General features: G+C 39.6%; 1 protein-coding gene across 8 annotated transcripts in view; it reads left to right on the top strand.

Annotated features, from left to right (window-relative positions):
* The window catches only part of mon2 (MON2 homolog, regulator of endosome-to-Golgi trafficking), a 106566-nt gene that overhangs the window by 81447 nt on the left and 4781 nt on the right, over positions 1-20338 (top strand). For 4 of the 8 annotated variants that reach the window (XM_034176019.1, XM_034176025.1, XM_034176018.1 and 1 more), the window contains 13 exons: positions 920-1030; positions 1937-2112; positions 2334-2496; positions 4008-4301; positions 4955-5153; positions 6810-7453; positions 8983-9126; positions 11678-11695; positions 12172-12300; positions 17166-17356; positions 17460-17520; positions 17606-17729; positions 19126-19333. In XM_034176019.1, coding sequence (XP_034031910.1) covers positions 920-1030; positions 1937-2112; positions 2334-2496; positions 4008-4301; positions 4955-5153; positions 6810-7453; positions 8983-9126; positions 11678-11695; positions 12172-12300; positions 17166-17356; positions 17460-17520; positions 17606-17729; positions 19126-19333 — 2462 coding nt within the window. The remainder of the gene's footprint in view (positions 1-919; positions 1031-1936; positions 2113-2333; positions 2497-4007; positions 4302-4954; positions 5154-6809; positions 7454-8982; positions 9127-11677; positions 11696-12171; positions 12301-17165; positions 17357-17459; positions 17521-17605; positions 17730-19125; positions 19334-20338) is intronic. The other 4 variants (XM_034176023.1, XM_034176021.1, XM_034176026.1 and 1 more) reach the window with 1 other exon arrangement.

The following is a 20338-nucleotide window of genomic DNA, read 5'->3' as shown; positions in this document are numbered from 1 at the left end:
TTTTTATTTTATCATTGGGCAGAAATGCATCTCTCAGATTTTCGTTCTGGATCCAGCCCTGAGAGCCCAGCTGACATGGATTTTGTGTGGACCGATACCGACATTACACAATAGAAAGTTTACAATTGATATATCTGCTGATATATACATTTAAAAAAGGGTTATGATTCCTAACGTTTCATTATCAAACTGTTATTACAAAGAAATGTAATTGAGGATTGATGTTTTAGAGATTAAACGTGAAGTTTATTATTTAAAAATAACATGCCAGTGTACATCACAATGCCATCATTATGCCTTCAGTTAGATTGGCAGTCGCACTGTTGCATCGCACAGCATTTTATCCCTGCCTAGCTGGCAGGGATAAAATGGCAACCACTTAGTCCAATTAATCGTTGCGGGGGGCTGTAGCCTATCCCAGCAGTCATAGAGCGCAAGGCGGGGTACACCCTAGACAGGACACCAGTCTGTCGCAGTTATTTGGAAATTAAGACTTGCAAATCTTTCATCATGATTCTTATTGCTTGAGCGCTTTTTGCCAAATGCTGTCCGTGCATAGTTTTCCATACTGCCAACTGCTCTTTTGGAGAATATTGCAGCGAAGAATGCACCAGTATAAAATCCTGTCTTGAAGTAATATTGAATAAATTCTGTATTTTTCTTGTAAAAAAAAAAAAAAACGTGTTAGCTAAGTGTTATGCTGTACGCAGAAGTGCCTTTTATCACAGGGGATCCCAAATGTAATTACAGTCTGTGGTGTTTTCACACATTTCTTTCACACCCGCCCACTTGGACCACTGCAGGGAACGCTGTTCTGAAGACAGAAACATCCTCTTCTGTACACAGATACGAGTATTCTGGTGACCCTCTGTCGTATGCATTTGGACTCATGCCTGCATGTGTACAATGTGTCTTGCAGGTCTGCCAGCATCCAAACTCCAGGATGAGAGAGTGGGGGGCGGAGGCTTTGACTGCACTTATCAAAGCCGGATTGGCCTATAATCATGACCCTCCTTTGGCTCAGAATCAGGTATGTAACTGCACTGCAGAAGTATCTGTCAGCACGTGAAGCACTGCAGAAAATCATCCGGAGCTGAAAACAAAAGACACTTGCTTTGCTGTCATTCAGAGTGCTTTCACCAACAGAGCCCAAATGATAGATGGACAGTATTACCTGTTTTCTCTGTGGCTCGACTCTTTGACTTATTTGGTAACTTTTTGTTGTTATTGTAACTTTTCATTTAACAAATGATCTCACCTGAGTCACCATTTTAACCAGAAATATCATTCACTTACATCCAGTCTTGACGACTTTCGCATTTTGTCTAACATCAACCGAAAAGCACCAAGCTTATCTTAAATAGAAGAAAGAAGTGTCGATGTTCAAGGAGAACTCAGCCATGACATTTTACAGAAAAATGACTTCCTCCTGGTCTTTCTCGCATAATGTGTGCAGCTTGATTCAAATAGCACACTTTATTAAATTATTCTGACTTCAGAGATGACTGACAAAATGTGATATGGATTTTATGAACCTATCAGAAATTTATAGCTTAAAAACACACTGAAGACTTTATAAAATAACGGCAAAATTAAACCCTAGATGCAAAATTTATTCTGTATTTAGAACAAATTGTAGGATTTTTTGTTGTTGTTGTTTTTAACTCCACACTCAGTTGGATTTTGCAAAACATAAAAGCCATTTATATACAATGATAAAACTGATCATAGCTGATGATAGTGACCATGTAAAATATTTAAATTGATTTGTTCATCTTGTTATAGTCGCAAAACAGCAGACTGGATGCAGTTGATTGGATTGAAGTGTTTTTGTTTTTACTTCTACCATCACATGTTCCATTAATTGAATTAATAAAATGAGTATTTGTGCTGAACAGTTGTTTACTCAGTTTCTCTTTGTTTTTGTTTCTCCAAGCGGCTACAACTTCTGTTGCTCAACCCCTTGAAGGAGTTGTCTAATGTGCTGCATGGAGACATTCGCCAAAAACAGCTTGAGAGTGTTCTGCAGATCCTGCAGAGTCAGGGGGACAGTCTGGGGACTGGCTGGCCTCTCGTCTTGGGCGTCATAGGAGCCATTCGCAATGATCAAGGGTGAGGTCACAAAGGGGAACAGCAGGCAAAGTTTCAAAGTAAATTTAGAAAAAGACAGTATGGATTGAGATTTAAAAAACTAAAATACTAAGCTCTGCTTATGAAAGCTGATTACATGCCAGTTTTATTTAGATTGTGACTGCTAGTAAATCAAAAAATGTGACTGGTCAAAGTGTACACCTCTCAGTATCTGATCAATGTTTATTGTGTTTCTTTCATAGCGAGTCATTGATCCGAACAGCTTTCCAGTGCCTGCAGCTGGTGGTGACAGACTTCTTACCCACAATGCCTTGTACGTGCCTCCAGATTGTAGTGGATGTAGCTGGTAGCTTTGGTTTGCAGAACCAAGAGCTAAATATCAGCCTGACTTCCATTGGCCTGCTGGTGAGATCTGTTTTGTATTTTATTTATTGTCAAAACTTCGTACTCAATTCTAGTTATTTAATTCTGTCATCCAGTGGGATTCTTCATGTGAGGAACAATGAAGACCTTACTGAACAATAGGGATGTGAATCGTACAACAACTCACAATTCAATTCGATTCCGATTCTTGGGGCGACGATTCGATTCAGAATCGATTTTCGATTCAAAGAGCTCTGAGAAATAGTTATATTACTTAAAAAATGTTTATGTTTAAGAAAATGCAGCTTTACACGGTTAATCAAGTGATTCTAGATGTAAATTTACTTATCTGCTTTGCTTGTTCGGAGTTGGCTGGCAGTTTAGCGAAGCGCTGGTCAGTAGTCGGCAGAGACCACTGCTCCACTTCTTTTAGCTCCGGGTGATGGCGTAGCATGTGGGCTTGCGGATTTGCAGTGTTTCCAAAGTACTTGACTTTCATTTTGCAGATTTTGCACACTGCATAAGTCATGTCAAGCTCCTTCTTATGCAGCAAATAATAAAATCCAAAATGCGCCCAAACATTTGCCGTCAGCAAAGACGGTCCTGACTGAATTAGCTCTTCGTCCGCCATGCTAAGCTGCAGCTCATGAATGTTTGAAGCACGCCGGACCCTCCCCTCACAGGGACGCTGTAGTACGGAAGCCGCTGCCTGACAAACAATACACAGAGCGAGTAAGCAAGAAAATGTTTTAAAAAATGCTTTTTAAAAATCGATTCTTGGACATTTTGGATCGATTCAGAATCGTAATAAATAAGAATCATGATTCGGATGTGAATCAATTTTGTTCCGACACCGCTACTGAACAAATGACTCGTATGGCTAACATTTACATGTGAAATAACTGGGAGCTGCCTCCTATATATCAGCATCATGCTGAAAAGGTAAAGGTTTGAAGAAAATAAGTTTGTTCGAGGGAGCAACCACTTGGAAACTTTTAACAATGCCACTGCAGACGTACGCTCTCATCATCGCCTATGTCACTATGTATGAATGTTAGTAAGATATCTTAAGAACGCCTCATTTGATTTTGATCAAACTTGGCAGAAACATTGCATCCATTATTAGCAATAACTGATTTGATATGTTAGGATCTGTTATTGATTGAGGTCAGAAGTCAGATTTACAACTCCATGCTAATCTAGTGGAAAATGGCTATTTTTATGACTGCGTTCAGATATTTTATTGTTGGTGAACTTGCCTGTTTCAACGGCATTAATTTGCATTTCCCCTACATGCCTGATGATTTGGGTATGGTATTATTGTGCTCTCAGAGTACTTTTAATAGAACTTCAATAGCTTTTATACAGTAATCAATTGTATGTCATAATTTTATGCTGATATTAATCGAGAATGTTCATCTTGACAGTAGCAGTACCTCCAAGTTTACTTTGTGGTCATAGGATAGTAATGCTGCTCAGAGGCATTGACCTTCCTCCTTTGCTACATAAGTGCTGCTCTGTACACCTATATCTTTTGTTTTTTCATGTCATAGTGGAACATTTCAGACTACTTTTTCCAAAGAGGAGAAGCTATCACGCAGGAATTGGAGAGGGAGGAGGAGGCTTTGCAGAAGCAAGCCCAGGAGAAAGGAGAGACTCTAAACAGGCCCTTCCACCCTGCACCGCCTTTCGATTGTCTATGGCTGTGCCTGTACGCCAAGCTGGGTGAGCTGTGCATCGACCCGCGACCTGCAGTGCGTAAAAGTGCCGGACAGACGTTGTTCTCCACCATCGCAGCCCATGGAATTCTGCTACAGCAACAGACCTGGCATGTTGTGATCTGGAAGGTATCCTCCACCAAGCTGTAGTATTTCGTTAATGTTGTTATACTGTTAAAGACTTTTGTCATTATAATTGATACAAATGAGTAAAAGGATGCATACCATTTTCCTTCTAAGTATGAAAAGACGGAAGCTATATCATAACATAAAAATATTTTCCACAATTTTTGCTATATTACTTTGTCTCATTGTAAATATTTTTTTTTTTATAAACACTTCAACTAATGTTGTCAGTAAAATGTCACATAGATGTCTTGAGTGGTCTCCATTTACTTCATCAGCATTTAACATTTCAGGGTCTTTTGTTCAACTAGCAGCAGGTCATTAAGTCTGCTTTATTTCAAATATTTTGGTTAAAAATACTATGGTATGAGGCAGAAACTGAGAAACACAGTAGAGCAATGGTTTGCACGTTTGCCTCTAAAATGGAATATATATATATATATATATATATAAAGTCCCTGGTTCAAGACCAACCTACATCGAGTGTGGGAGACAGGGTATCCAATATAAAACATGCTAAATCAACATATAAATCCATACCAGATCTGCTTTGCCCCCCCCCCCCCCCCCCCCAAAAAAAAACACAAACACAGGAAAACCCAAAGGAAATGAAACAGAAATTGCTGCTTGCTGAAGCATGTTAGTGTCACCGCTAGGTGCTGTTCGAACTGCTGGAGTGTGTAAGGACATCGTCCACCACGGCAGACAAAGAGAAGATAGAGTCCGGTGGGGGGAACATCCTCATCCACCACTCACGTGACACAGCAGAAAAACAGTGGGCAGAGACGTGGGTGCTGACGCTTGCGGGAGTGGCACGTATTTTCAACACGAGGCGCTACCTTCTGCAACAGTTAGGTGAGACATTTTTTACACAAATGTTCTAAAACAAGGGTCCACCAACCCTGGTCCTGGAGATCACCTGCCCTGCATACTTTTCAATCTTTTCTGCCTGCTCCCATGGCTAATTAACTAAGTCACATGTGCTCAACCAATCTGCAACTAGGAAACCATCTGTGGTTGCAGCAGTTACACAATGAAAACGTGCAGAACAGGTGATCTCCAGCAGCAAGCGCATGACCTCTGCTCTTTGAGTGAAACCAATTTTGTAATACTCAAAGAATTATGTATCATCTTGCAATTGATTCCATTAACTTAAAACTATTATAGTATCTCAAATTATTTATTGATTTATTAATTGGGTTAGAATTTATATTGGAGAGTGTTTTCCATCTGTCTTGAACTTCCCACATGATTACAACAGCATGTGAATGCACCATCATTAAACATGGCCTGATCTCTTCTCAGTCGTAATTGCACACTAAAAAAAAAAACATTTAATTTTGATAAAGGTCTATGTGCATTCTGTATGCTGTTATGAAGCACAGCCACATAAGCCTATACCTTCTTCTGGGTTGTCTCACTCTTCTCCTTGCACAGTCACTCAGTTATTGAGAACTGTCTACTCCATGCAAATTTACCAGAGAGTGCCATACTGTTGGTATTTCTTCATAACTGGTGTAAATAAAGTCCAAGACATATTCAGTGGCTGCTTTACCATAAGAGAGCCTCGTCCACAACTGCCACAAAAGACTCCAAGCTGTCATTTATGTTAAAGGGAGCAACACACGGTATTAAGGACAGGGGTATGTAAACTTTTGATCAGGGTCATGTGGGTAGTTTATGTTGTTATTATGATTTAAAAACAGTAAATGCAGTTGTTTGACAATCAATGGCTTCACCCAGCCACAAACAATCAGTGAAAAAAAGTTTTTGTGTTATCATTTATATTCTCTGAAAAAATAACCAAAAAAAGAAAATTCTGCCAGGTTATGTAAACTTTTTTTGCACAACTGTACATAATTTATGGACATCTATGGTTTAATTTCTTTGTAGTATGTGTGGAATACAAATTTCATGTCAATAGTACCTTTACAATACTTATTTTACCTGCTGTAAGTCCATCGTGTTATGTCATCGAGCTGCGCGCCAGTCACATTTGTGGGTGACTATGGTCGTCACTCACTGGTTTGTCACACAAATTGACCATGGCCTTCCAGGATGCATATCCATAAAATTGCAGGGAAAAAAATATCTAATGCTCAGCAATGTTTTTTTTTTAACAAATTAAAATAGGTTAGTATTTTATATTGTTCTTTTGGAAAGCAGTTTTGCATGCTGCTGTGGAGGAAAGCACTGTAATAAAGCCTGGAATTCACAAGTGTGTTGACTTTATGATCATTGTATAGATTTATGATTAGCGTGTAACTTTAAATGTCACAATAGCAAACATTAAGTTATTTATGTGGTGTAGAACTTTCAGTGTATGCACAGCTGTGGGAAAGGGTTATTTATTCATTTATTTGTTGACAGATTTGCCAGCAATTCAGCCCTTTTAACCTCTCTGAACCCATTAGTTGGCACCAGTGGCTTTGAAAAGTCTGCCAAAATGTTTATTGCCACACTACTTTTTTGCTGTACGATTAGCTGGCACATTTGAATGTGTTTCTGCAGGTGATTTCTTTGAGGCGTGGGAGGTGCTGTTGAACCACATTCAGTCAGCGGCTCTCAGCAAGAACAATGAAGTCTCCCTTGCTGCTCTAAAGAGCTTTCAAGAGATCTTACAGATCGTCACACCTGTCAAAGACTCAGATAAAACTGGTGATGCACTTGCTGCTATGTGTGTTCCCTCGGTGCTCATTGACCCCCTGTCAGCGTTGGGTCCAGGCAGACCCCTGGTACATTCAGATTCACTAGTTGAGCGGCTAACACGGTACAGTGGTGCAGAGCTTCAGGCCACTCCTCCAGGGGAGGAGTCAGCCTTAGAGGACTCCGCTTTGTGGTGGTCGGCGTGGAACACGTGGTTTCGAACAGGAACAGAGAGCACCAGGCCGCCTAATGGAGCAACAGAGAAGCTGTCCTTCATCCCAAGTCAGCCCTTCCTCACCGCACTCATCCAGATTTTTCCAGCACTTTACCAGCACATTAAAGCCAACTTCAGTATGGACGACCTGAGGAAGCTTGGAGTCATCCTCTATGGTGCTGTGTCGGTGCCCATCAGCAGTGAGGCCTCACCCTTCATCCTCCCGGCTTATACGGAGGCAGTGCTCACCAGCCTGCAGGAGGCCGTGCTCACCGCTCTGGATGTTTTACAAAAGGTGGGAAGTGGAAATTCTCATTGATATTCTCGCATGCATATGTCAAAAAACTGAAACACTGTAACAGTGTTCTTTTAAAAGATGACAAATGTTATACAGCATAAAAAAATAGTAGGGTGGTAGGGTGTTTTTTCATATTTTCATTTGAAAGCTTTTATTTGGAACAAAGATTTTCAGTGCAAGGTTGACAACTGTTTGGGCAGCACAATGGCACAAGTGGTTAGTTCTCTTTTCCCAAACAGAAGATTCCCAATTTAAGGGCACTTGAGCTCCGTTGTTGATACACATCTGGAATTGCATCAGGAAGGGTATACAATGTAAAACATTTGACAGACATGCATCTACATCGGATCCACAGTGGGAGCCAAAAGAAACTAACTTTTTACGAGGGCAGCATTTATGTAATGTAAATGGAGCCAAAAGAAACTAACTTTTTACGAGGGCAGCATTTATGTAATGTAAATAGAGCTGAGGCAATTAATCAACTAATTAATTGCCAACATTTTTGCTCATTGATTATAATGTTTTTGAATCATTTTTCTCTCTGATTTCAGCTTATTAAATGTGAATATCTTGTGGTTTCTTTTACCTCTCTTTGACATTAAACTGAATGCCTTTGGGTTGTAGACAAAACAAGGCATATGAGCACGTCATCTTGGGCTTTGGGAATCAAACATCAACATTTTTCACTATTTTCTGACATGAAATGCACAACGCATTGATTAATCAAGAAAAAAATAAACAGATTAATAAATAATGGAAATAATCATTAGTTGCAGCCCAAAGTGTGAAATGACTGATAGCACAGTACAATACAATAAAATCTCTCAAGGTCATAACTCAGACTGTTTAATTAATAAAGAGGCATTTAGATTGCAGTAAAGTCATATGCTCTAAATATCACACACATTAGCATTTTCACTGACAGTCATAGTGCAGATCCAGGATTGCTCAGAAACTAGTCAATGATTTTGTCCATACTTTTTGAGATGGTTTGGGAATCAAAAACATTAAATATTGAGCCCCATGCAGAAAGAGTTGGAACAAAGAACCATGAACCATTTTATTCAACCTGCAGCCCAGATCACTTGAATAAACTCAGTGAAAAAGTTGGATCTATTCTGGAATAGTTCCCATTAAAAGGTAGCATACCAAATAACAACATTGTAAATGTTTTCAGCTATGGTGGAGGTATGTACCAATTGTCTTTTTACTTATTAGACACAATTGCCTAGTGTTTTCGTTATTACACTGTTGTTACACTGTAGTATCACTTTGTATGTTAACTATAATTACAAAATTCTCCTGAATTTCTCTGTAACAAATGAACTCCTTGTTCCTTTAATAATTCCACTCCTTGAATACTGGCTTTGAGAAACACAGGCTCAAGAGGTATTTCTTTATTTTTATTTTTTTTTTTTTGTGCCAAGTCAGCCCATTGTACAGTGTCATTTTGCTAAATTATGTAATATTTGAACCGTGCGGTGGATGTCAGCAGTGTTTGTTACTGACTGCCCTTCCTGCTGTAGGCCATCTGTGTGGGCCCAGAGAACCTGCAGGTCATGTACCCGGCCATTTTTGAACAGTTGCTGCTCTTCGTGGAATTCTCCTGCAAGCCTCCACAGTATGGCAGGATGGAAACTAAGCATGTGGCCAATGCAAAATACAACCAGGTACAGAGAAACCACACAGTCCCATGAGCAGCTTGATTTTTATTTAAAATTTTCTTTTTTTTGCAGTTTTTCATTCAAGTATTGAACGATGCCTGTCATTTCCATCGCAGTTCTCTTCAGCCATTCAGACCATTTCAGCTTCATTTTTTTCCGTACATATGTCACCTCTTCTTTCCGGTCATCCTGTAGCCTCATGATAATTCATGAGATTGACAGAATTATCTGTACATTATTGTCAATCTCAAGCTATTTCACTCTCCCTATTCTTCAACCTACTCGTACATAACAAAAGAAAAATAAATAAAATTCACCAGTCTCTCAATAAACATTCAAATTCACCTTAAAACAACCTTGTACCCCACATCACACTCAGCCACAATGACTGCAATAGGAACCTGTGCATCTTATTAGAAATGTATTATAAACTGTTAAGTGTGTGGTGTTTTCCATGGATGTGATGGATGTTAGGAAATGACTTTGGACATTTTCAGAAAATATGCAGCGAGGTCATGGTTGAATCAGGACACAAATCAGTATGAATTAAATAAGGATGTATTAACGACTTAATTAAGCCAAGTAGGGGCTTCATTAATGTAGTGCAAGTGTGATGTGTGCTGCTTTGTGAATGAAATGTGCCAGTTATTGTCCATGGTCCTGAAATGGAGACAAAAAAATACATCATTCTCTCTCCTCACTGAGGTTCACCTCAAAGCACGTATGTGCACACACGAAGCATATTTAAGTGTGTGTTTATAATAGAGACTGGTAGAGTACAGGAAAATTGTATTTGTACATGTGGACACAAGAAAACTTGCAAAACGAATGGAAAAAGCACAGTGCGTGGAGCAGTATTGATAAAGACAGGACGCGTGTATACAATTTATTGTAGTATGGACAAATTGCATGTGGTATGCACAACATCAAAATATAAGAAATTAGTGGGAATTTATTAGACACTTTGACATCGGAGGGACATAATCATGGCAAAGTATGGACTTGAAAACAGCACATTTTTGCATTTTGCCACGATCTTTGCTGCGTTCAAAAATTTCAACACGCAGTATTTGTAGTCTTCGTCTGAGTGTGACAGCACTCTTATATTTCTTGGAAGAGTAATTTGTTCTCACACTGGCCAAAAAAAGAAATGTAATTTCTTCCCTGTGATATCAGGTTTTATCACTCACTCTTCTGGTTAAAACCTACAAATTATTTCAATGAGGTACCAGTTTGGTTTGAGCTAGCAGGTATTGCCCTGACTTTTAGTCCTGAAGTTAAGACTCATCCTGAGCTCTGAAAATAGACTTGTCAAAAGTCTCGATACAGCTGCATGTGAAAGTGTATCCAGACCTTTGACAGGTACTATATGTTAAAAATATTTGCGCTAGGGATGCATGATACTGGGGTTTTTCTTGCTAATATTCTATATGCCGATATTTTCAAACTCATTTTGGCTGATATTGATACCAGTTGCGATACACAAACAGTGGACTTTTTTCCCTCTTTAATTTCATTGGAAATTTAATTTCACAGGAGAGACTGGGTGCTCTTACTCAGTCTCTCCTGTACTGAACTGACCTTTTACACTTATTGTGATGGCTGACATACTGTAGATGCAAACACCAGATATTACAAAAAACATTTGATTCTACCCTGAATGTAGCATTTATAAATTATTCAATTCTGATTACATGATTGGACTTTACATATTCACTCATTAAAAACAAAGGAAATGATTTAAATTAGATGACATTAATAAATTATATGCTGGTGCCACATTTAAATTTTCATTAAAAGGGTAAAATTAAGAACTATATGCTATTTTCTGTGAGCCACAAACAACACTGTCACAACACAGCAATGCATGTATATACACACACACGTAACTCACCACATGCTAATGTTATCCTGTTAGGAAATCATTATATGACATGAGTTGTTAAAGATGGCATCTTTTAAACAATTAAATCCATTGTAAATTGCTGTGCTCCCCTCACTCAGGTCATAAAATGACCCCGCTGGTCAACCACATTAAAAAATTTTAATAAACCACATGTCCCATAATGCAATTCTGCTTGCTGCCATCAGTTGAAGCCTTCAAGTGAGACAGGCTCACCATTAAAATAGTCTACTACCCACAACTTGAGTCTGCAGCTAGCTAATATACTCTATGCAAAGTTTGTTGCAGTATGCAGCAAATGCAGAAACACAGAGAATCCCACGTGTTACAGTTTGAATGCATTGCAATTTTATCAGCATAAATTATATATCAATATAAATATTGATCAGCTTTTTAGGTGTTTGTCAATCCGATGTCCTGATATATCCATGTATCCTTAATCTGAGCAGATCAAACATAATTCCCACAAAGCCCAGTTTATACCCCCCCCCCCAAAAAAAACCCCCCCCAAAAAAACAAACAAAAATCTGGCCTCATTATTGAATCTTGTCAACCATCTCATGTAGACAACAAGCCAAATGGCTGCAACTTAATGCGATCTTCTCTAATTTTATGTTTTATTTCTTGGGACAACTCACTGGAAAATCATTTTAGATCCAGCTGTTTGCACCGGTGAGTTCCATCATCTCCCTTCGCCCCCACCCCGCTGTATTTGTACTAAGGTGTGCTGAATTGTGTGAGCTACTCTCTGGTTTAGCTGAGTGGTTATGTCGCATTGAAGGCTCTCACATTTCATCTGCGTGTCTCACTTCACACCATCCTGTCTGCCTGCACTAACTGGTGCCTCTGTGTGCACAGCGCCATCTTGTGCTGTTCCTGTGCTGTTCTATCTTCACTTCAGTTTGTGTTTTTGTGGTAATCATATGCACACATGTGCTGAACTTTATGTGGCCTAAAGACACACTTTGTAGCATTGCATCTTGGTTGTTTTGGCTGTACCTTTTCAGCTGTGAAACCCGTTTAAATGTGACAAATCCTTTGCGTACTCACACAGTGTGTCTTTAACACTGCTTTGGCCGTGGCTCTGCTACAATGTGCAGATGAATGTTTCCAGCTTAGTTTGATGTGTAATTTTCTCGCCCCTGCAGGCAGAATGGGTTGCCTTAAACTATGTGCCCTTTGCTGAGCGCTCCTTGGAGGTGGTGGTGGACCTGTACCATAAGACAGCGTGTCACAAAGCTGTTATCAGTGAGAAAGTCCTGCAGGCGATCATCAAGGTAGATTTACCAGACCTTTTCTTTTTTTTTTTTTCAACTTTCATAATTTAAAGCCTGGGTCCCACCGAATAATGAAGGATAAATAATGAGCCACGCAGCATGTTTTCTTTGCTACGAGAGGGTTTCTTCAACTATCTTGGGAGTTTTGTGGCTCTGAGTGGCTCTTAGAGCCATTATCTTCAGTTAACAAGGCTCCTCTCTGAGAGTGGCGCTAATTTCAAGATGTTCAAAATTTAGCAACAACAGCGTGGCCCAATTTATGTATGAGTTACTGCGATGGCTTAAAGGCATTTGTGTGGTGCTTACGAGTCTGCTAAAAGCCCATTATCTGTGTGCCTGGCAACTACGCAGGACCTGAGAGGCTATTTTTGGAGCGGCTGCCATCTTGCGCACACAATACCACCTGCTCTGTGCGCTGGACACTATAAAATCATTATTTTGTAGCGGATTAATCATTTTCTGCCAAACTTTGGATGCTGAAAACACCTCTAATCGCTTCTGGAATCACAGAGGACTGTTTCATCTGGACGCTTTTTCCTCTCTTTCCTGCTTCATGTGGAACAGCTTATGGTATCTATTTTTAATGTTTTTTTTATAGCTTGATAAAACAGTTCCTAGCTGTAGAAGTATATCTATAGTTCATTTAATATCTTGTTAATGGATCACATGAGCTCCACTGTGTGTGTGCACTGTGCACTGACGCAGTGACTCATCATCACGCAGTGACTCATTTTTTTTTTTTTTTTTTTCCTTTCCAGTCAATATTGGATAAACACAAGTTAAAATTTGGATGACTGCGTGAAGTGGATATGTGTGTGTAAAGCCACGGATTTTGAAGACAACACAAAGTTAAAGTTGTATCATGGTGACTTGTAAGCTGCGGAAGAAATTGTTATATATATATATATATATATTTTTTTTTTTTTTTTTGAAAGTGATCCTTAAAGCGGACACCTCATTCTGTATGCAGAACGGCACCGTGCGCAAAAGAGGGATTTTGCAGAAATAAACGGAAGAACACAAAGTTAAAAGTGATCACAGTGTAAAAATGACTGTTTAAAGCCAGGGGAAAAAATAAAGCCAGCAAGCCATGGATGGAAGGAAGCCAGTGAGACGGAGCACAGAGGCGGCTCTCCAGGAATGGACAACAGTGGCGCACGCACAAAAGAGTGATTTTGCAGAAATAAGCGGACAAACATAAAGTTTATAGTGGGATTATGGAAGAAATAAAGCCAGCGAGCCGCGGAGCCAGCGAGGAGCACAGAGGTGGCTGTCCAGGAGCCCTTGGTTCGGTTCTACCTGGTCTGGTGCATTACAGGTGGACAGCAGCCTGGCGCACAGCGCACAACAGCGGGACTGAACTGGAGCGTCTATTTTTGGACTGCATTTAAAAAATGTGACATCTTTAAATGCTGCTGTGAATCTGTGAATTGAAAACCCACACTTTAAAAGGACCAGGTGTGGGAGGGCTGGAGGTTTGGACCAAACCCATGCCTAAAAGTGCGCCAACATGGCGCTATCACAGCACTACGTGGCTTAGTGTGGCTGATGCAAGCCATTCAAGGCTCTAATGACGGGTCGGTTGTGGCTCACTAGAGGCTGCTACATGGCACATGCAGGGTACAGAGAGGCACATAGTGGTGCCTTCATAGCGGATACGTGATAAATGAAAACACACCCATGCGTGGCTCATTCAGCCTTTATTATTCGGTGGGACCTAGGCTTAACTTTATTTAATCCATCTTTTTGAACGTGGCTTTACAGAGTAATATACATTAACAGATTGGAGTTACCATAGACAACAAATGCTTTCTGTAGACATGTTTCTAATAAAATGATTAAAGCCAAGTTCTGTTACAGGTACTATTCATTACACAGGACATATGAACATTTGTGTGGCAAGTGTTTTTTTTAAATATTATATAAATCTTAATTGAGGCCACACCTTGAGAATAATAGCCATCCCTACTCACCATATTAGAATGTACAAGGTATGTCACCTTAAAATCCCTGCTTCAGGACGTAGATGAGTTATACTGGATATAATTGTGATCCAAAGGTTTGGTGCTGGAGTTCGTAATGATTTTGTAACAACAAGTGAAACTGGAACCCTGGACCTCAGTTTCAAGATTTTTAAGGCAGCATCAAACTGCTTTATTAAGGTTTAATTACCATTCAGTTGGTACAGTCAGGTCCATAACTGTTTAGACAGTGAGTGGTACAGTTTTTGTGATTTTGCCTCTGTACACCACCACAATGGAGTTGAAATGAAACAATCAAGATGTTCTAGTGTAGATTGTTTAAGTTCAAGGGAGTTAATAAAAAAAATATATTGCATTAACCATTTAGTAATTACAAGCATTTTTACAAATGTTTTACAAAGTTTTACAAATCAGCGTTTGGATACTTCAACATTTCCAGGCCAAATCAAAACATGAAGAAAAGGAATATTCGGCCATTCTTCAATTAACCTCTACCTGGCCGCCTATTGAAAATTCAAGTGGCCACTTGGTTTTCAACAGAGTAATGTCTAAGGAGTACTTGTGCCGACTTTGGTGCTTTAATTACCATTTGAAGGATTCCTCTGCAAATATTCTGTTATCTGCTGCACTATATATTGATGCAACAAGTCAAACAGCATTCTGACCCTACCTTATCATTCAACACTGTGTTCAAAATGATATTTATTAGGTGAAGTCAAAGGCTTGACTAATCATACCTTTTTTAATGTATTATCAATAAAATTGTATATCATTTTTTTAATTATACAAATCACAGGTCAATAAGGCATCTGACACATCCTATTTCAAGTTACAGCGTGCCAGTTGTTCCATTTTATATCGATTCCATATCTTATTCTTAAAGATTTCTTTGAACTTATGTGGTGATTTGCATGTCTTTATTTAATTACTGCAGCTGTTCCATAGGTTAACTCCTCTTAATGCTCTGAGTTTTTGCATTTGTCCATTCTAAATGTTTTGTTTGAATATACATAGTCCCCTTAGATTATATATGATTATATGTCCTTCATTTGAACAATCTTTTTGTGAACTGTTTGGTAACTATTGGTTTTTAGTTATGATTGCGTTTGTTCTCTGGACATGATTCACATTGTTCTCGAGTCTACCAAGTCCATAAGTTTTAGTGCTTTCTGTTTTATAAACAGTGGGTTAATGGTTCTCTATAAGTGGTCTTGGGAAGAACACAGAGAAAAGTACACCAAAAAGCCCTATTTCCCAGGGCCTGGGTCGTCAGCTGAGCGCTATCACTCCTCGGGATTTCGACCCATTAAGCTCAGTATCCCTCATGATAGTGGGTCCGCAACAGCTGTTTTCTGTTGCGCCCAGGCCCGTAAAATTCAGGTGCTGCCATCTTCTGCTCTTTCTCCCATTTCCTTTACCACCATACGACATCCATCAACACCAGCTGCCCTCAGAAAACGACCCACCGATGCTGCAGGGAAACCCCGGCATCCCACCTCAAAAGGAATGACCTCCACCTTCCAGCCACGCTCCCCTATCTCTACCCTCAAATCTTCATAACGGTTGAGCTTCCTCTGTCGAGCTCCATCAATACCCTCCTCCCATGAGACTGTCAGCTCTCCAAGTATTACCCTCCTTTCCTCCCTATCAATCAGCGTAACATCCGGCTGCAAATCAGACACCACCACATCTACTGGCAAAGTCTTGTCTTCTAACACAGTCCACTTCCTTTTTGGACCAGTGCCCATCCTCTTCTGCTTCCGGCTTCTCACCTGTTCACCAGCTCTCACAAACTTAACTGGTTGGCTTTTCTTCACTGGGACAAATGCATCATTTACTGCCTTCACAGCCACCTTCAGAACTAAATTATGCCTAAATGTATACCATCCTCTACTCAAAGCAACATGACACGCTGACAGAATATGGTGAAGAGTAGCATACTTTCCACACAGATGACAGTTCGCACTCTTGCCAGTACCCCATCTTCTCAGGTTCGCTGGTGATGGAAACACATCGTACGTCATCTGGAGTAGCCGCTTCAGACTCCCAAAACTTCTTCCCCAAATGTCCTTCCAAGTCACCTTCCTCTCCTCTACATCCCACGTCATCCATCGACCTTGCTGGCCCTGCTGTGCTGCTCTCAACACCCTTTCAGCCTCTACCAACGGACGAGTCTCCTGCTCTCTGATCTTTCTTCGTTCCCCACCTCCGACCTTTGACCAAAATCGTCGCCTTCTTCTTACGCCAAGGCAAGCTCCCTTTTCACGCACCACTCCAACAATTTCACGTTGACGTGCTACGGCCTCAACTTCTTTCACCATACCACCAACATTCCACTTCCGTCCAACTTGCAGGGCCGGTGGGTTATTACTTATCACTTGGTCATTTATAGAGAACTTATCACTTGGTTCTCTATAAGTGGTCTTGGGAAGAACACAGAGTTAAGCAACTGTCTACACTGAGTGATGTTAATTTCCAAAACTGAACTCGGATGTCTCCATTATTTGCTGTCTCCACTTGTGCACCCATGTTTAACCCAAAAGAAATGTTTTATCTCACTGGTGGCAGGGAACCCCAGGGTTAGTGCCAGCCTGTCAGCATATGGAACCCTCTTGTCGAGCAGTATCCTAGCACACTTTATATGAAGTGTGAAAAATTTAATTAAGCCAGTACATCTTCCTCCCATACTACAACAGTATGAGCATAACCGACAGTATTTAAAAAAGGGAATTTATCAGTTGCAGTACTGACAAATTTAGTTTTTTGTTTGTTTGTTTTATTTAATGCAAGAGGAGCTAAAAGTTACAACATACTTTCAGTTATTTAATATTTTATTATGAAGTCATGTCCAGCTTTCTTGTTCTTCTCTTGTTTGTGCTTAAGATCCTACGGATGCCTTTAGGTTTGAAGTATGCGTGCCCATCAGAGAGTACCTGGAAGCTTGCTGTTTCTTCACTCCTCAAGGTGTTGTCCATTGGACTGCCAGTAGCGCGCCAACATGCCTCCTCTGGGAAGTTTGAAACTATGTGGCCGGAGCTGGCCAATGCCTTTGAAGACTTTCTCTTTACCAAAAGGTTCAGTTTCAAATTAATCAAGTCTATATATATATATATATATATATATATATATATATATGAATGCTTTGGGTAATGGTTTTTTGTGGATCTCTCGTGATAGCACACCTCCAGACAACCTGTCCATCCAGGAATTTCAGAAGAATGAAGCCATTGATGTCGAGGTAAGCAATTGCTTTCTATCATCTTGTATATTTGAGTGATTTTGGTGAGTTTGTCCACATCAGCATTGTGTTGTCTTCACTTTAGGTGGTCCTGCTGATCAGCACAGAGATTTTGCCATTTGCCAACTTCATCCCCAAAGACTTTGTTGGCCAGATTATGACGATGCTTAATAAAGGTTCAATTCACTCACAGTCTCCTTCATTCACAGGTGAGATATGACTTCATGGTAAAAGGGATTTGTCAGGTTTTTTTAATTTATTGTATTAAAAGATTGCAACTAACAATGATTTACATTATCTGTCAATCCATTCATTAATAGTTTGCTCCATAACATTTTGAAATAAGCAACATCAAATAACTCCTATCGCAAACACATTGGTGCCTGTTTCTTGCATTATTATTGAATTGGAAAAAAGAAGCATATTTGTGATCAGTACATCTTCATCAAAATGACTTAAAATACCAGTGACTGCCGAAATATCTAATCTCGAAGATCTAAAAGCCAAATATTCTTCATTTTAGAGTGCCATATATTTCTATCTGGAACCACAGAAGGTGTGGCAGTTTTTACTGACAAATCATTTAATTGACTGTAACAGTAGTTTGTCATTGATTGATCACCTTCCTATGTGTTTTTAATGTCACTTTTCTGGCAGTAATATGATGGCAGACTGTTTGGACTAATCATACCTTCACCTTTAAATGTGGAATCCACAATATGTTTTTGATTAGTAATCAGGAGGAGATCGATAACCAGTATCTGGAACCAATATGCATTTGGAGTATAAATGACAATTTCCCTCACTCACTGTCACTCATCTTCAATGGCTTACTCCAATTAAGGGTCACGGGGGGCTGGAGCCTATCCCAGCAGTCACAGGGCATCAGGCGAGATAAACCCTGGACAGGGCACCAGTCTGTCGCAGGGCCACATATAGACACACACACACAATTCCAATCCACCTAACCTGCATGTCTTTGGATGTGGGCAGAAGCTCGAGCCCCCGGAGGGAACCCACGCAAACACGGGGAGAACATGCAAACTCCACACAGAAAGGCCACAGGTGGAAATCGATCCCATGGCCTTCTTGGTTTGACACAGCAGTGCTAACCACGAAGCCACTGTGCTGCCCAGTGACAATTTTAGTGTTTTAAAATATGTGTACTTACTATTAGTTTAAATACTGGAAAAGATTTCAACATATTTTTAAACAATAAAATGCGCCCGGGGGGTTATAGCAGCATTTCATAGAAACCGAACTGTAATTTTAAGCACATTAAAAGAATAAAGGTTTTTTTCATGTATAAATAAACAATTTTTAAACAGTTGAAACCAGTAAAGTTTAAATTTATAATCTTATTTTGTAAAAACTAGCTTCTTTGGGCTTCTTACTTTTGTAATTGATGATGGAGATGAACTGTGGTACCAATAATTGGAAAAATTAAGAATATCAGCTGATTATTACAAAAACAAAATAGACTATCAACTGTTAGTCAGTTGAACACTACTTCATCACAGTTGTTTTCTATCAAATATTCATAATTATGATGTTCGTCTCGGTGTTGGTTTAATGTCTGAAATGTAAATGGCTTTCCCTCTGCAGAGGCAGAGATTGATGTCCGGATGAGGGAGGAGTTTTCCAAGGTGTGTTTTGAGACACTGCTGCAGTTTTCCTTCAGCAACAAAGTGTCCACCCCACAGGAGGGCTACATCTCCCGTATGGCGCTCTCTGTGCTCCTCAAAAGGTCCCAGGATGTTCTGCGGCGATATGTAGAAGATGAGCGGTTGAGCGGACGCTGCCCCCTACCTAGGTACACCGTGCTCAACATCATCAGATAAAACAGCTTTTGAACTGTATTAAATTAGTACTCAGAATTAAAGTTAAAAATAAAAACAGGAGATCACTAATACAATATTGTTTCATCATTTGTGAATTACTAAAATTTTTCAACATGTATTAAAGGATTATTAACTGAGCGCAAGGTCTGTATGGGAAAATATCAGATTGAGGTGTAAGTATGGACCTTACTAATGCTCGATCTGTGTGAAAAACGCAGAGGTCTGATATTCCCATACAGACCGAGCAAACGAGGATCATAATTTGTTTATTATATGGCTGTTATATATGTATAAACTTGAGAACTTACAGTATCACCTGAATATGAAAGCTTCTGGCAGTTTTGGGTTCGTAGTCAGAGACCTGTTTGCTTCACCTCCGTGAAGAACTTGCTAACAGATGGTCCAGTTGTTAGCTGGTAAGCTTTCAATCTGTGTGTTTTTTCCCAGTGCTGTTTAGATATTTATGTAGTATGTTCATGTCTGACTTGGTTTTTCTAATTGTGTTTTTCGCTTTCTGATTTGTAACGATTGTGATACGCATTCTGGACAGATTGTCACGGTAACCGGTCTGATATGGGAAACTATCAGACCAGAAATCAGCCAATCACAGCGTGCGTAGCATCATAGTTATGTAATAATAAATAATATGACATTATGCACAATCTATACATAGTGGAAAATAAAACGTGGACAACACAATGCATACTTACAATAAAAGTTCATTAAGATTCAAAGATACAAATAGAAGATTATGTGGTGCAACGTCACACGATTTGACATCACAGATCTGGAAGTTTGAGTCCCCCACCCTTTTTTTTATAACCCCTACCACCCGCCTCATTTTGGCATGTCAGTACCTCACAAATAAAAAGTGAAATTTCCCTTCAATGGGATATACAGGTTTAGAAGGGGTTAACTTAAAGGTGTTGTCAAAAAATTAACTTTGTGGTGAAATCTCATTGCCATATTATAAAGTA

Source organism: Thalassophryne amazonica, chromosome 8 (genome assembly GCF_902500255.1).
Source record: "Thalassophryne amazonica chromosome 8, fThaAma1.1, whole genome shotgun sequence".
NCBI lineage: Eukaryota > Metazoa > Chordata > Actinopteri > Batrachoidiformes > Batrachoididae > Thalassophryne > Thalassophryne amazonica.
The sequence above is the reverse complement of the archived record's forward strand: the minus strand, read 5'-3'. Positions and strand labels throughout refer to the sequence as shown.